At 39.5% G+C, this 15597-nt stretch overlaps 1 protein-coding gene across 4 annotated transcripts in view; it reads left to right on the top strand.

Moving 5' to 3' along the window:
- The window catches only part of Ap2b1 (adaptor related protein complex 2 subunit beta 1), a 111933-nt gene that overhangs the window by 52918 nt on the left and 43418 nt on the right, over positions 1-15597 (top strand). For 3 of the 4 annotated variants that reach the window (XM_048437816.3, XM_048437814.3, XM_048437815.3), the window contains exons 15-16: positions 13983-14024; positions 14824-14970. In XM_048437816.3, the coding sequence (XP_048293773.1) occupies positions 13983-14024; positions 14824-14970 (189 nt within the window). The remainder of the gene's footprint in view (positions 1-13982; positions 14025-14823; positions 14971-15597) is intronic. The other variant, XM_048437818.3, reaches the window with a different exon arrangement.

Raw genomic sequence — 15597 nt, 5'->3', positions numbered from 1 at the left:
GACTTTTCCCCTTCCTCCTCCACACTTCTGCCTTTGTCATACTTCCAATTTAATTAGCTTCCAGGATTCTAATAATAAAAGGCTCCAAAGTCCAGAATGTCTGGTACATGGGCCACCAGTTATTGTTGTACAAGATGGAGAAATTATCAAATGGCAACCATCAATGTCTGGGAAAAAAGCCTAGGAAAATGGTAGGTCACAAGGCTCCCTGCAGATCAGGTACTTAACCTTGGTGGATTACAGACTAGGTGTCTGATACTCTGGTGACAGAATGCCTGACAAGGTGATGTATTTTCCAGCAACATTAAAAGGCACACATCATAGGTATCGTCAGACTTTCGGAGATGATAGAAGCAAAACCACTTACTCTCTCTTCTGTATATAATGTCGTCTCTTAAGCGTTATGAGGAGTGTGGTATCTGTGACTTTTCCATGTCAGTATAGTTGCATTTAAGTTTTGATTGGCAGAGAATCCATTAAGGTTATAGTCAGACCTCTGAGTTGTGCACTGCATCCAGAGTCTAGTCACAGACCGTGCAGGGAATTCTAGCTTGTTGTCACATTTAACATCCCTATTATCCTTCTGTTGAACATGGAATTTGGTCTTGACTAACTATAGAATAATAGTATTTTGTCATCATCCCACACTGCTGTATAGCCTTTTACAACTTAAAGTAGACAGATAGTTTAAGTATCATGAAGCTGCCCAAGAAATGAAAATATCTCTTGTTGTATTGATGTATCAACTATAGGTTGAATACTACATCCTCAGGTTTATGCTCTAACTTCCTTACTGCTTTCTCTGGAGGGTTACTACATGATGGACTCATTGAACCTAAGAGGACAAACAGGGGTTTAGGGATGGAGGTAGAGAAGAGGCCCTGGTTTTGGTGTTTCCAGGCCCACAATTCTAACAGGTGGATAGATACATAGTACATAAAGATAAAACTCATTGTTTGCTCCAGACAAAAAGGCTGTGGGAGGAGGTAGATTTTCTCTCTGTAACAGCCCTAGCTGTTCTGGAACTAACTCTCTAGACCTAGATCTAGTTTAAGGCTAGTCTCAAATGCACAGAGATCCTCCTGCCTCTGCCTCCCGAGTGCTGGGATTAAAGGTGTGTGCCACCACCACCAGCTGAGATGGCTAAGTCTTGAAGGGCGAGAACCTGAGTTTGGTTGCCAGCACCCACATCAAAAAACAGGTAATGGTGGCACATATTTCTAAGTCCAGTACTCAGAGGCATGGACAGGTAAATTCCTGGGGCTTGCTGGCCAGCCAACATAGCCTAGTTAGTGAGTGTAAAGGTTCTAAGAACTTGCTTGAGGTTAGGCATAGTGTCCCTTTATCCCAGCACTTGGGAGGCAGAAGTTGATGGTTCTAGATGAGTTTGAGGCAAGCCTAGTCTACATAGGAAATTTCAGGACAGCTAGGGCTATATTGTAAGACCCTTGTCTTCAAAAAAAAGACAGGGTACTTTTCTTAGTCAATTAATTAAATGTGTATGGGTGCTTTGTATTTTATGGCTGTGTACCACATGCATACTTGGTGCCTCAGAGACCAAAAGAGGACATCATATTCTCTGGAACTGGAGTTACAGATGGTTGTGAGCCATCATGTGAGTACTAACAGCCCTTACTTTTTACTTTGGATCTGTATGTAGTTTAATATATTCACTCAGAAAACAGAAATTTCTTTTATAAGAGCATCACAAGAGAAGCCCAAATCTGGCTGTGTGGAAATGAGTTTCTTTTTTTCAAAGAAAGAAAGAAAAAATACTTACTTATTGTGTATACAGTGGTCTGTCTGCATGTATGCCTGTAGGCCAGAAGAGGACACGATTTCATTATAGATGGTTGTGAGCCACCTCTGGAAGAGCAGTCAGTGCTCTTGCCCTCTGAGCCATCTCTCCAGCCCGGAAAATAAGTTTCTAAGGCATCAGTGCACTATGATGCTTTAAAAATACCTGTTCAAGTGATCTAAAGAGGAAAATAATTTCAGTTTTTCTGTAATCCATATAAATAGTGTCATTTTTTAAATGAAACCTTTCCTTATAGTAAGTAACATTTTAAAAAACTATATAATAATGTTTATAAAGATCTTGCACCAGAGAGATCCTGATTTGTTAGACTCTGGTAAAACCTATTTGCAGTTTTTGTGTTTGTTTGGTTAGTCGTGTATATGGGGACAGCCTTGGGTGTTGTTCTTTGCTTTCTACCTTGTTTTTGAGGCGGGGTTTTTTGTTTTTGTTTTTTGTTTTTGACAGGTTTTTTTTTTTTTGTATATAACCTAAGTTGGTCTCAAATTGACAATCCTCCTGCCTCAGTATCCCTACTGCTGAGATTTCAGGCATATGCCACAAGTATTAGTATTGGGTATTAACTAAACCTCACTCCATGGAGGTCAGTGGTATGCTACTAGTTAGTTTTACCTGCCAGCTCCTTACCTTTTTATGATTCTCATTCCAGCTGCATAATTAACCCCATCTAGCAATGCTATTTATATATAGCAGTAAAACATCTGCAGAGCAGGATCTTTTCTGAGACAGAGTCTTACTGTGTAGAACAGATTGGCCTTGGACTCAGAGATCTGCAGGCTTCTGCCTTCCAAGTGATGAAATTAAAGATGTGCACCACCAAACCTGGCCCCAAATGCTCTTTTTTTCCCCCCTTTATTTTAAAGTTGTTGGAGCTGTTTTTAACTTTACAGCCAGGATTGAGAGCATCAAGCCAAATAAAATTCTAAGTGGAATTAGGTAGCTGATCTCTTGTGCCAAACAGTGACTTCTTCCCCCCCAAAATTGTTTTCTGATAAGCCTCTTTGACACAGCTTACAAAAACAGACATCTCAGGCTAGTGATGACCCAGGTTCAGTCCCTAGAATCCAGGGTGGAAGGAGTAAGCCAAGTTATCCTTTGATCTATGTGCACACATGCGTGCACACTTGCACACATGCACAGTAATAACAAACAATAAAATAAATAAATAAAATAAAAATATTTATATAAATAAAAATGAATATTTTAAAAGCTAGACATCTCTGTTTACCTTTGTTTTGTTCTTTTTTTTTTATTTGTCTTGTTTTTCTTCTTTCCATTGGGATTTTAAGTGATTCAGTCTGTCTTGGCTAGAAGTTAAACTTGATCAGATATATTGGAGACTGAAAAAATTGAGGGCATTTTCTATTTGGATTATATACTTTTTTAGTCAAGATCTCACTCTGTCCCTATCTGGTGTCACCCTTGAACATGCTGGGATCACAGGTGTGCACCAGCCTTATTGGCTCATTTTCCTAAAAGTTTCTGTTCACTAGCAAGTATTTTCAGCCTTCCTTTTTTTTAGATTCTTCTGATCCTCCAGTTTGTCTTTTTTTTTTTTAACCTTCTTTCATCGCTATACTTGAGAGATTGTGCTATTTAGTGACCTTTTCCTAGAGCTGTCATGTTCAGGAAATGCTAATTAATTTACTAATCATACCTGAATAAAGTGTTCTCCCATTGATGACAGTAACTCAGAATCTGAGACTCCTACAGCAGACTAGGCTAGAATGCCACTGGATACAGAGGAGCCAAGCCATGCTCCTGAGGCCTACTTGGTTTATGTTTTGTTTTAAGGGGGCAGTCACTTTTGAAAAACAGTCACTTTTGAACTCGGGTAGTTTTAGAAATGGAATGCCTGTTTAGCTCAAAATTTGAATCAAACTTAATTCCTACCTATTCTTGCAGTCTCATTGCCACTTGTGTTTTTATTGCTCTTCAGCATTCTTCTCTTGTTGGTTCTACTCTGCAGATATTTCTTTCTTCTGTTACTGTAAACACAACTGTCAGCTTAATGTGGAGAATTCAAGTAAAATGTAACTAAGTGGTTTGCCTGTTCTCTATGTAAAGCATGGTGCCATTCAATTTAGGGGTAGGCTTATATAAGTAGTTATCTTGACTTTTTCATTTCTTTGTATTACAAGCCATGTGTATTAATGCCATTGATAATCGATCTATAAAACTGCCTGTTCTGGGTTATGTATTATTTTTCTCACCATGCATATCCTTCTGCATGGTGAGGAAAATTGGTGTAGTATAAAAGATGACCTGAGATCCATGTGTGTGACTCTTGTCTGTGCTATACTCAGCCATCTGATACCTGTGAGGATTATGGAAGTAGCCACTGAATCTCAATTATTTGTTGCCTTTACTTTTAGTCTATCAACAGAGGCCTTGATTAAATTGGTCTTTTGTTCATCCAAGATTCCGTGTGTTATTCTATTTAAGTGTTGTTTAAGTGGTGCTGTTGTGTATCAAAAAATATGAAGAAAACATTATTCCAGATGCCCTTTATGCTGAGAAAGGATTTCATACTAGAAGGATTCTGTCACTAGCTGGAGCGAGAGCAGGATCTAGGAGAAGCTGTGTTTTTCTAGATTCTAGAGTCTGCTTTTCAAAGCCTCCCTCCCACGCTGCTCCCTGCAGTTCTTTACCTTGTGTTTGTCATGTGCTACTTTGTTAATGGTTTTGAGTGCTTAGCCCATGGAAAATTCTCCATAAATTCTAGTTTTGCATTGTTGTTTCTCCTTTGCAGTGACTTAAGAACTTGGTTTTTTAAGTTTATTGTGTGGAGAGATTGTCTTAGTTAGGGTTTCTATTACTATGAAAAGATACCATGCAAGAGAAACCTTTCATTGGGACTGGCTTACAGTTGAGAGGTTTAGTCCATTATCATCATGGCAGGAAACATGGCAGCATGCAGGCAGACATGGTGCTGGAGAAGGGCCTTAGAGCTCTCTCTACATCTTGATCCACGGAAAACAGAAAGAGACTGTGTGTCACACTGGGTGTCTCTTGAGCATGTGAGACCTCAAAGCCTGTCCTCACAGTGACACACTTTCTCCAAAAAGGCCACACTTCCTAATATGTCACTCCCTATGGGCCAGACATTCAAAAACATGAGTCTATGGAGGTCTTACCTCTTCAAACCATCACAGAGATCTTTGTAAGTTCTTGACCCATTTTACACATTACATTTTTCAGAGTGGTTCTGAAACTCATTTTTGTTAATGCAGAAATTTAATTAAAGACTAGCCTCAGTTTGCTAGTCACCTTTGTCACTGTAAGCAGAACCTGAGATAATCCACCTATGATGAGAAAGAGTTTATGTTGGCTCATCGTTTTGGTGGCTTCAGATAATGAATGTTTAGTCCTATTGCTTTGGGACCTGTGGATGGCCAATCTTGATTGTCATTTTGACTAATTTTAAATTTTAATTTGAATTAACTAAAATTCAAGCTTCTGGACATATCTGTGAAGGGGTTTCTTAATATGATTATTAGAGGCAGGATGACCCACCCTAAATCTGGGCCATCTTCTGATGTAGCCCACATGAAGGACATGGGAAAAGGAAGCTTTGCTTTTCCCTGCTTGCCTTCACACTTGGTGGCAAGTTCATCCACCCTGTTGGATGGACTTCTTCAAGATTCCAGTGTAACTGAAAACCAGTTCCAGTACCAGATTGGGACTGCAGAGACAGGGCCTCCGGTGAGATGACACAGTATAGCAGTAGTTGATAGACTGCCATCATTGCTCTGTGACTGGGAATTAAAACATGAGAAGGGTTACAGGGGCCTGCCCTATTCGAGACCAGCATCCTTCTCATAAGGTCCACCCTTTGAACTTATGCTTCTTCCCATACCTCCCCATAGCCTTTGTTTAGACCAACCTTTAACACATGGACTGTATGGGGACACTTATCCAAACCATAACAGGCAATTTAGAAGAAATTTGACAATTGTTTACTGTTGATCCATTTCCAATCTTCAAAATTTATCACCATTTTGTGATTGCTCTGGTTTGTTTGTAATTGCCATTTTTCTGGAGTAGAACTTAAATGTTTTCCATTCAAGATTCTCTTTGCCCAAGAAATTTTTATGCAGCCCTCAGTATATACATAAATAAAATAATTCTACTAAGGGCTGGTGAGATGGCTCAGCTGCTAAGAGCACTGACTGCTCTTCCAGAGGACCTGGGTTCAATTCCCAGCACCCACATGGCAGCTCACAGCTGTATGTAACTCCAATTCCAGGGGACCCGACACCAAAACAAAAACAAACCCTTTGTGTGGGCCACAGCATATATTGTCGGGTGGTGGTTGTGCATACCTTTAGTCCCAACACTCAGGAGGCAGAGACAGATGGCTCTCTCTGAGTTTGAGGACAGCCAGGGCTATACAGAAAAACCCTGTCTTGAAACACCAAGGGAAAAAAAAAGGAGAAAGAAGCATATACAAATCAAACATTTTCTGACAATAAATCAGATATTTATTTTAAAGATAATTACTTGGTGTGCATATAATTCAGCATTTAAAAATTTAATTTTATATTTTATATGTGTGGTTTGCCATATGCATGTAAGTACACCGTGTGCAGCACACCTGGTGCCTGTAGAGGCCAGAAGAGGGCTGTGGGTCCCCTGGAACTGTAGTTATATTTAGATGGTTGTAAACAGACATAGAGGTGCTGAAATCCAAACCTGGATCCTTTGGACAATTGTTCTTAACCTCTGAGCCATCTCTCCAGCTCCAATTAAACTGTTTCTTTTTCTTTTTTAAGATTTATTTATTATGTATATAGTGTTCTGTCTGCACATATGCCTGCATGCCGGAAGAGGGAACCAGATCTCATTATAGATGGCTGTGAGTTGCTGGGAATTGAACTCAGGACCTCTGGAAGAACAACCAGTGCTCTTAACGTCTGAGCCATCTCTCCAGCCCCTCACTGTTTCTTAATGATCAAAGCACATCTGCATGTTAATGTGATGGGTATTGTTTATTTTTATATAAAAAGCCACTCTTGGTTGAATATTTGATATTTCAGCTTTAACATTTTTCAGAGTTAATAATTATTTATATTTTATAGTTAATGCTCAGAATGCTGTTTTCTCATAAATGCATAGTACAAAAGTGATAGAAGTATATTTAGGGCCTCTCTGTTGTTGGAAATTCTGTCCTAATTCCAAACCAAAGTTTATTTAATGATTTAAAAGAAAATAGAACTTAATGCAGCAACTCAAAACAGCAATTTTGAAAGTCAGATGTTATAACACAATACAGAGATACACTAATTTAATACTTTTGTGCTAATAAAAAAAGGTGGGAAAATGTTAAAAGTTTTTGTTTTCCATAATTAATCCATGATGTTTCAATAGCAGCAGCAAACTTTGTACAATTCCTAGCAAACAGTAATATTTAGTCTGAGTCGAGTGCTTTGAGCAGTACTGTTGGCTGTGAAGAAGAGGCATTGACAACAGAGCAGTACAGAGGTCAGATACTGCTTGTTCAGAACTAAGACTTCAATGAGGTCACATGATGTAACATGGATGGGAAGTGCTTCATTGCACATTTGATTTTGAATTAATTTTTTGTCATTGCATGGAAACCTTTACTGTCTCCAAAATTTTTATGATCTTGTATTCAGCTACATGGTTCAAAATTTGTGTTCAAGAGCAGAGTCAGTGGCACCTCACTTTGATCGATGTCCTGTGCAGTACACAGGACAATGAGTGTGCATTTGAAGCTGCAGAATAAACATAACGATTTATCATTTTGCAGTGTCAGTATTGCTTAACAGTGATTAATGAAAGCACAGGACAAACTGACATCTTAGAACATAGCATGCAGATTACTTGATTGTTTAAGACAAAACATGGGCCGGTTTCTCCCAGACGTCTGTATGCTGCACCTCTTGTGTTCTGTGTCTTGTGCCTTTATGCTAATGTGTCACTAGGATGTACATGAACATTGGAGAATTAGAGAACTATATTCCTTGATGAAAAGAGAAAGAATTCAAGGTCTTAAACTCTTTCAGGTGAATACACAAAATTCCACCTTCTCATCTATTTGTCAGTGATTCATGATAAAATGATAGGTGTCTCTTCTGCTACCAAAATCACACAGACGCTGGGTGAAGCTGAGATAGGAGGGTCATTGGTTTGAGGTAGCCTAGGCTATAATAGCAAATAAGTGACCATCCTCATCCACATATCAACACTCTGTCTCAAACACAAACAAACCATGCAGATAGTGCCATTCTAGCAAGGCATTCAGCCTGGAGAGTTCATTCCCCCAGTTGATCCTTCTCATATGTGCTCAAGATATTGATTGATGTTAATAGTGTGCTCTGGGCCAATAGACAGTTTGTTGGCTTCTGTCCATTGGTGATTATTTTCTCCAGTAAATAAAATGATCCATTGCAAAGTTGACTCCTAAGAACTATTGCCAGTAGCTGCAATTACCTGATCACTAGAATATTAATTTAATAAATATGTATTGAATACTTATGCTATGTCAGGCTTTATTCCAGGTACTAAGATTAGAGTTGTGAGCAAAGCAATTCTTAACAAGCTCCTCCTCTGTTGTGGGGAGAAATGGTGAATTCCTCTGTAGAGAGGCAGTTGTGGTGTGAAGAGCAGTGGGGCAGACTATATTTATACAGCTTCTGTCTGGCCTGAAAGTCCTATCGTGGGCTTTAAGGGAACCTTTAAATTTCTTATCAGGAAGTGTCTGCCGTAGCTCCCTGCTTTCCCCTTTGAGGAAAAGGAGTCTGTTCTTAGTCATCGGTTTGTTTCTTGGCTTATCACATGTTCACAGAATCTCCTTGTGTATTTCACTGATTATGTTTTATGATGCTTCTCTGCATAGAGAAACCATATTTGATATTTCAACAGCCGAAAACCATATTTTCCCCTACAGGTTTCTTTGTTTGTGATAGGAATCCCTGTGTCTTGTTCTACACCATTCGAGACTCCTGAGGACCAGAGCTGTTAGCAAACTGTATGGGTTGGTGCTTTCCTTAGAGTCACTTCCCTTCAGTGAGTTCTAGAAAGCATCACATAAGTGAGAGTCTAGACTGAAGTGTAGAATGTCTGAGCTTAAAGTCTGCTCCCATGGTTAAGACAATAAGCTGTCAGGTACCTAGACAGCTCCGTAGTTTTAGAGATAGGTCGGTGTGCTCTGGACTGGTCAGGTACCTAGACAGCTCCGTAGTTTTAGGGATAGGTCGATGTGCTCTGGACTGGCCACAAAGCAGGGTCAGGGGGGAGCTAACCTGGACCCAGTTGCTAATACTGTGTAGAATTTTTTCCTTTAAATCAGTGGGTGTCTCTGTTAATAGTCTTTTGTTATGATTTTCTTTTCCCTTAGAGTTGAGCAGATTTGTTCTTTAATGGAATTTCCTTCTTCAGTTTCCTCTGTGTTACTCTTTTGTAGTATTATGTAGCCATTCAAGCTGAGCTGATATTCCCCTCTGCTGTTTAAAGCTCATCTGGAGCTCACATATGGTTCAGACTTTTGACCTTGCTACAGAGCTCATGTAACGTGCCTAAATCTGTTCAGCTTGTGGGTTACAGTGGCCACCGTGGAATCATTGCATTCTGTCCAGTTCCTGGATTAGCTCTGCAGTGACCTATTACTGTGTAATCCAACATTAACTCCAGTCCCCTCATTAAGCATTACTTTAGATATGGCGGAGTGACCTCTCTTTGATAGTAGCCAAATGTTAATTTTATTCTCAGTACCATATAACGGCAGCAAATCCTGTGGTTTAGATTGGGGAATAGGGAATTACAGTACTCGTTGAAAGTACCAGCATTTGAAATGTTCTTTTCCATAGCTATACGTTCAGACTCGTGCCTATGGTCCCAGGATGCAGGAGACTGAGGCAGAAAGATTATCGGTTCATGACCATCCTAGGATATATATAGCAAGGCTCAGTTTCAAACAAAACAGAAACCACTCCCCTATCCCCCTTTAAATTGACACCTCTCCTTTTTTTTCTGTATTCTGATTTAATTGTCCTGTAGTTGACATTATTTTCTTCATGGAGAAAAGTCAACCTCGGTAAGGTAATCCTAGGAAAATAGGGTGTGAGATGAGGACAATTGAAAAGACACTTGAAGCATAGTAGTAACTGGACACCTAAGTGAAGCATAAGAGTGCTGGGCAGTGATGGTGCACGTGGGAGGTAGGGGCAGGCAGATCTGAGCTCAAGGCCAGTTGGTCTAGAGATTGAGTTCCTGGACAGCCCTGTCTCAAAAAACAAACAAACAAATGACAGTATCTGAACACCTAAGATTGGGACACCTTTCACTCCTGGCTTTCATAGCTCACTGAATAACAGATAGAAACCTGAATTTTATAGGTCCTGGTGTGATTGATTTAGTGTAGGATCCTGATAAGTATGAGCTCTCAGAATACTCCCTACTAGATGAACTTTATCCCAGCATTAAGGCTGATGTATATATAATAACTTCTCTAGGTATTTTTCTCGGTTATCTGCTTCATTACATTTGTCAGTGTGGTAAGTAGATAAGACCTTGTATTGAGTGGCTTCCGTCCTTGCTGATCTCTCTGTTAGTCACTGCCTCACACCCCTGACATTTTGCTTTCGCCTTGCCGTATTCTCACAGAAGACGATGACCTCCCTTGGAACCTTTTCTAGTCAAGAAGAAAGATTTAAAATAAAGTCTGAATAAGCTACAATCTAGTTTTTGCTAGTTGAGAAACATTGGGTTTTGTACTTTTCCTTTACTTTGAGTATAACAAAATTAAGTTAACCTTTGTATTTTTGACTGTGTGTCTCATATCTTTTGGGCCTTACGTGTGTCAGATTTTAGATGAATTAATGTATTCTTGATTCTAGGTGAATTGCAATACAAAAAAAAGATATCATCAGGGTTGTTTTGTTTTTAAATATATTTATTTATTTTTATGTGTATGGGTATTTTGCCTGCATATGTGTCTGTGGACCACATACATACCTGGAAGCGAGTATCAGATCCTCTAGGACTGGAATTGTAGACAATTATGAGCCACCATTTGGGTGCTTGGAATTGAATGCTTATTTTCTGGAAGAACAGCCAGTGCTCTTAACCACTGAACCATCTCTGCAACCCCCTGGATTGTTTCTTCTGTGGTTCCAAATAAAATTGGTCAGTAGCATGGGGAAAGATTGCGTTTAATCTCTTCCAGCTAATATTCTCATAATATTCAAAGATGAGAATAAAAATCTAAGGGAAGAAAAAACTAAAATGGGCTAGGCATGGTGATGCACACCTTTAATTACAACATTTGGGAAGCAGAGGCAGGTAGATCTATAATTCAAGGACAACATGGTCTACATAATGAGTTCCCGGCCACCAAGAGCTACATAGTGAGACCCTGTCTCAAAACAAGAACTACAAATGGGTTTTGTTTAGTTATGTCTCTCGTCACTGGCCCAAAAGCACAGAGTTCATGGCAGCTCTAGTACATGGTAGAAGCTCCTCCATCTTGATAGATCAGGAAGCATAAAACAGAATGGAAATGACTGGGTAGAACCCTCAAGGCCTGTGCCTCCAAGTTTCCACGCCTCCAAACACCACCAGCAGCTAGGGACTAAAATGTGCAAACATGAGGGACATTTTGGATCCAAACAACAACAGACTTTATTTCCTTTAATCTAAATGTCACCAATAGCTACCTCTTCTTTGTGCTTTTAATTGAATATTTGGAAAAACTATTACTTTATTAAATATGTGTTTCCTTCTCAGCGTATGCCAACCAGTTTGGTAAAGAATTCTGTCTTTCAAACTTGGGTTGCAAACCTGGCCAGAGGATCGAGTGGTTTGGGGAAGCGGGGGTTAGCCTGCTAGGAAGTCATAAGCCATATCAGCGTTAGGACAAATGGAATGTTTTGTAGAGCCTCTTTCTCGGGTCTTGTTTTTGGTTTCCTTTCCTCTCTTAGAGAGGGTTTTCCCTTATCTCCCCACATTCTCATCTCTCACTTTATATAGAAGTCAGCTCTTGAAGTAATTTTTAACATCAGAATCTTGTCTGAATCCTAATAATTCTCGATTGTGATATTTTCAACCCTGGCTGAATGTATATTAGAATGAACTAGAACTATTTCACAGTGTCCAGATGACACCTCAGAAAAGTAAATCATCCTCTCTGAGGATGAGACTGGCAGTAGCAGCTTTTAAAGCTTATGTGCACACACAGATGGTTGATTTGTTTTGTACGTAAGGTTGAGAGTAGGCATGGTTACTGGCGTATAACTAAAGTAGTTATTAATACTATTTAAAAGTTTGAATGTTAGTCTCAGAAAACACCATATTTTTATTAACAGGAAAATTAAAAGATGTTTGCAAGTTATATTGCCTTTGCAAGCTTCTTTGGGTCAACTTTTAAAAACAAAAATGTATCTGCACTGTGTTTTCAGCCTTGTGGATGCTGTTGAGAAACGATTCATGCCCTTTTTGCTTTTTTTTAAAAATTCTGCTTTTCCATGCCTTTGAATCTTCACTTCATCTCCTTCTAGGCAGAGGGAGGTTGTTCCTCCAGAATTTCTTTTCTACTTAGTTATCTGTATGGGTTTGCATTATATTTTCTATCTCCTGCCAGTCTGTAAAACTTGCCCTGATTAATCTGTGCTTCCTTCATTGCTTGGTATCTTTTCATGCCTTGCATGCAATAAATGTTCCGTATTTATTTGTTTCAATAAATAGAATGTCATGCTTTTCAGACATCATGCTGCCTATATGTGTCATTTTAGAATCAGGGAGAGACAATATGCAATGTCTTTTCTCTTAGCTTTGGCACCTTTTCAGTTTCTCAGGTTGGTGGTTGCAATGATCTTTTTATTTGGTTAAGTATCTGGCTTCATCCAGTGACACCATTGAGTGATCTGTGAGAATCACATTCTGGAAAAGTTGGCTTGACTAAAGCACCTGCTAGAATTATTTTGTATCTTAAATAAAACAAAATTTTGTCATAGGCCTTGCCATTTTTGAGTATAGATTGAATTTTAGGTTTTGACAGCATCAATTTATATACTACTATCATTTCATAAATCATCATTCCCAAATAAAGATGCAGTCTGATTTTGTCTTTACTACCCCAACCCAATGATTTCTAAATTATCATCACTAACCAAGAAATACCACAGTACTTTTAGACTTTTCGTCTGTTTTTAGGACAAACTATTTGGTGGTTCACAGAGGGTTGTGGAGCTAGGAAGGAGGCAAATACAGGACTGCAAGCATCGCCCCCCCAAAAAGGCTTTAGCTTTATAAACAGTACCATTTGTGTGTGTGTGTGTGTGTGTGTGTGAGAGAGAGAGAGAGAGAGAGAGAGAGAGAGAGAGAGAGAGAGACTGACTAGCTAAAGAGCTCCAGTTTTTCTTCATTGGTCTTGTCAAGGGAGACAAGACTGCCCTCAGGGTGAATTTTGTATGTTATAGAGCCCTGAGGGGAAAGAAGCAAGACTAAGAGCCTGTGGAATGTTTTCCTGTCAGCTAACCAACTAGTCTAATTCTCTACTTTGCCTCTTTTAAATGACGGACTCCATATAAATCACAGCATCTCTCCTTAGAGGTACAAACTGTGGGAGGTTTGGGCGATGCATGCATATCTTTCTGTACTAGCTGTTTTTCCCCCAAGGAGCATTCTCAACTAAAAACCTTTTATGTTTCCCTGGTAATTTTTGAAGCTTGAAATTGCAACTCAATACTGGTTTGATTCCTATCATCTCAGTAAGGCAGCAGGTTTTGTAGGTTAAAATATTTTTTGTCTTTCTTTGCTTTTCTCCCCCACCTTAAATTTCTTTGTAAAGGAAAAATAATGCTGCTGCTTGAACTTAGAGCTCTTTCAAATATATAAACACTAAATCTTATTCGGATTCATGCCAATGAATTTGGGGTAGAAAATTACATTTCAAACATCCCTACGATGTCCCAGCTGCATTTTCCAAGTTTTTGCTAAATGCTCACACCCTTTCACTACCACGACTTGGTTCCCCTAGAACATGTTTCTTGGTGATCTAGAATTCCTTAGGCTTTGGGAGACAAGTCAAATGGCATGTATTTCCGATGACTTGGTAGAGCAATTTACAGAATCTATGTGGGCATCTAGTACTTAGCTAAATGAACTCTACCTCTCTCTCCTCTCTCTCCTTTCTCTCTTTCAGCTTGGCAGTGACCTTGGCGGGGGCATTGGAGGAAGTCCGGCAGTAAGTGCCATCTGTTTTTTTCACCATGGGAAGCTCTGCCCTGTTTGATTCTTTCCTGCACACGTTATGGGAGTAGCCACCCTGCTCTCCAGCACTGCACACCACAAGCTCGGTCGCAGTGCATGAGGGCAGAGAGTGCAGGGTCACATGCCACATGTGGTCTAGGGACGTCTTTAGGGATTGATGCTGTGGTGCCTGTAGAGATCTTTGTGTTTCTGACACTGAAGAGCTGAAGGAAATGGACACTCCCATCTTGACTGCAGAATGCTTTTATGCCCTGGTATCCAGAAGGAATTGGAGAGAGTTCTGGATTCGTAGAGGCATTTTCCTCATAGATGAGTTCCTATGGGGTGTGAATATCATCTCCCTCAGGAGAGTTTCCTGCTGGATATTAACACTCAAATGGGAAGTAAGACTTGGCCCAACTCATGTAGAAACGAAACAGCTATTTAAGTTGGATGCTTCTCCTTCATTCTGTAGACACAAACTCCTCTTTCGTTAGAGTACCTGTAGGCCTTTTGCACAGAATCGTGGAAGCTAAAATTGGAAACAAATAAGACAAAATCTTGGATCACTGTGTTCTTGCATCCTACCTAGTACTGTGCCTTGACAAAGTTTCTAAAGTATGTTTACATTTATCATTGGTGATAAAAAGTAATTGAAACAATATGCTGAGTGGATTCTTACAGATATTGTAACTGCAGTGTTTTCTAATGGAATAACCAGTGCTGTTAAAATAAGTAACAGTTTAAGGACGATTAATCTGTTCTTTCTCATCTCTTCCCTTTTTCCCCCAAAGGTAGGACAGTCCTTCATCCCATCATCGGTGCCTGCAACCTTCGCTCCTTCACCTACTCCTGCTGTGGTCAGCAGTGGTTTGAATGACCTGTTTGAACTTTCCACGGGGATAGGCATGGCACCTGGTGGATACGTGGCTCCTAAAGCAGTAAGTACATAGAATGGGCAACATTTTCCTCAGTGGATAAAGCCTAGATTACTTCTAACAAGTGTTACTGCCGCTAACACAGGATGTAGCTCTTGTTCTGGAGGATCTATGAGGAACTTACCATAGGAAACACCGTTAGGCTTAAAATTGGAAATATTAAATACTCAAGTTGAACCTCAAGTTTAGAGACATCTAATTTGTCTGCATTAAAGGTATATCACTTTACAGTGTATCAGCAAGCACACACAGTAGAGAATGGTGGCTTTAAAAAAAACAAAAAACAAAAAAAAAAACTTTGTGGGGGCTGGAGAGATGGCTCAGTGGTTAAGAACATCACTTGCTCTTCCAAAGGTCCTGAGTCCAATTCCCAGCAACCACATGGTGGCTCACAACCATCTGTAATGAGGCTTGGTGCCCTCTTCTGGCCTGCAGGTATATACACAGACATATTGTATACATAAATAAATAAATAAATAAATAAATAAAACTTTGTTTCATTTTCCTTCCTTATTGGTACTATATATGGATTCTGGGATACAATTCCTTAAATTTAATTTTCATAGGTGTTAGTATACCTCTTTTCTTTTGTGTCCCAAGCTCAAACTCATGGTCTTTTGCATCAAACTC

The sequence above is a fragment of the Myodes glareolus genome, chromosome 9 (assembly GCF_982192425.1).
Source record: "Myodes glareolus chromosome 9, mMyoGla1.1, whole genome shotgun sequence".
In the NCBI taxonomy this organism is placed as follows: domain Eukaryota; kingdom Metazoa; phylum Chordata; class Mammalia; order Rodentia; family Cricetidae; genus Myodes; species Myodes glareolus.
Note: the sequence above shows the minus strand (reverse complement) of the source record. Positions and strands in the feature narration are given on the sequence as shown.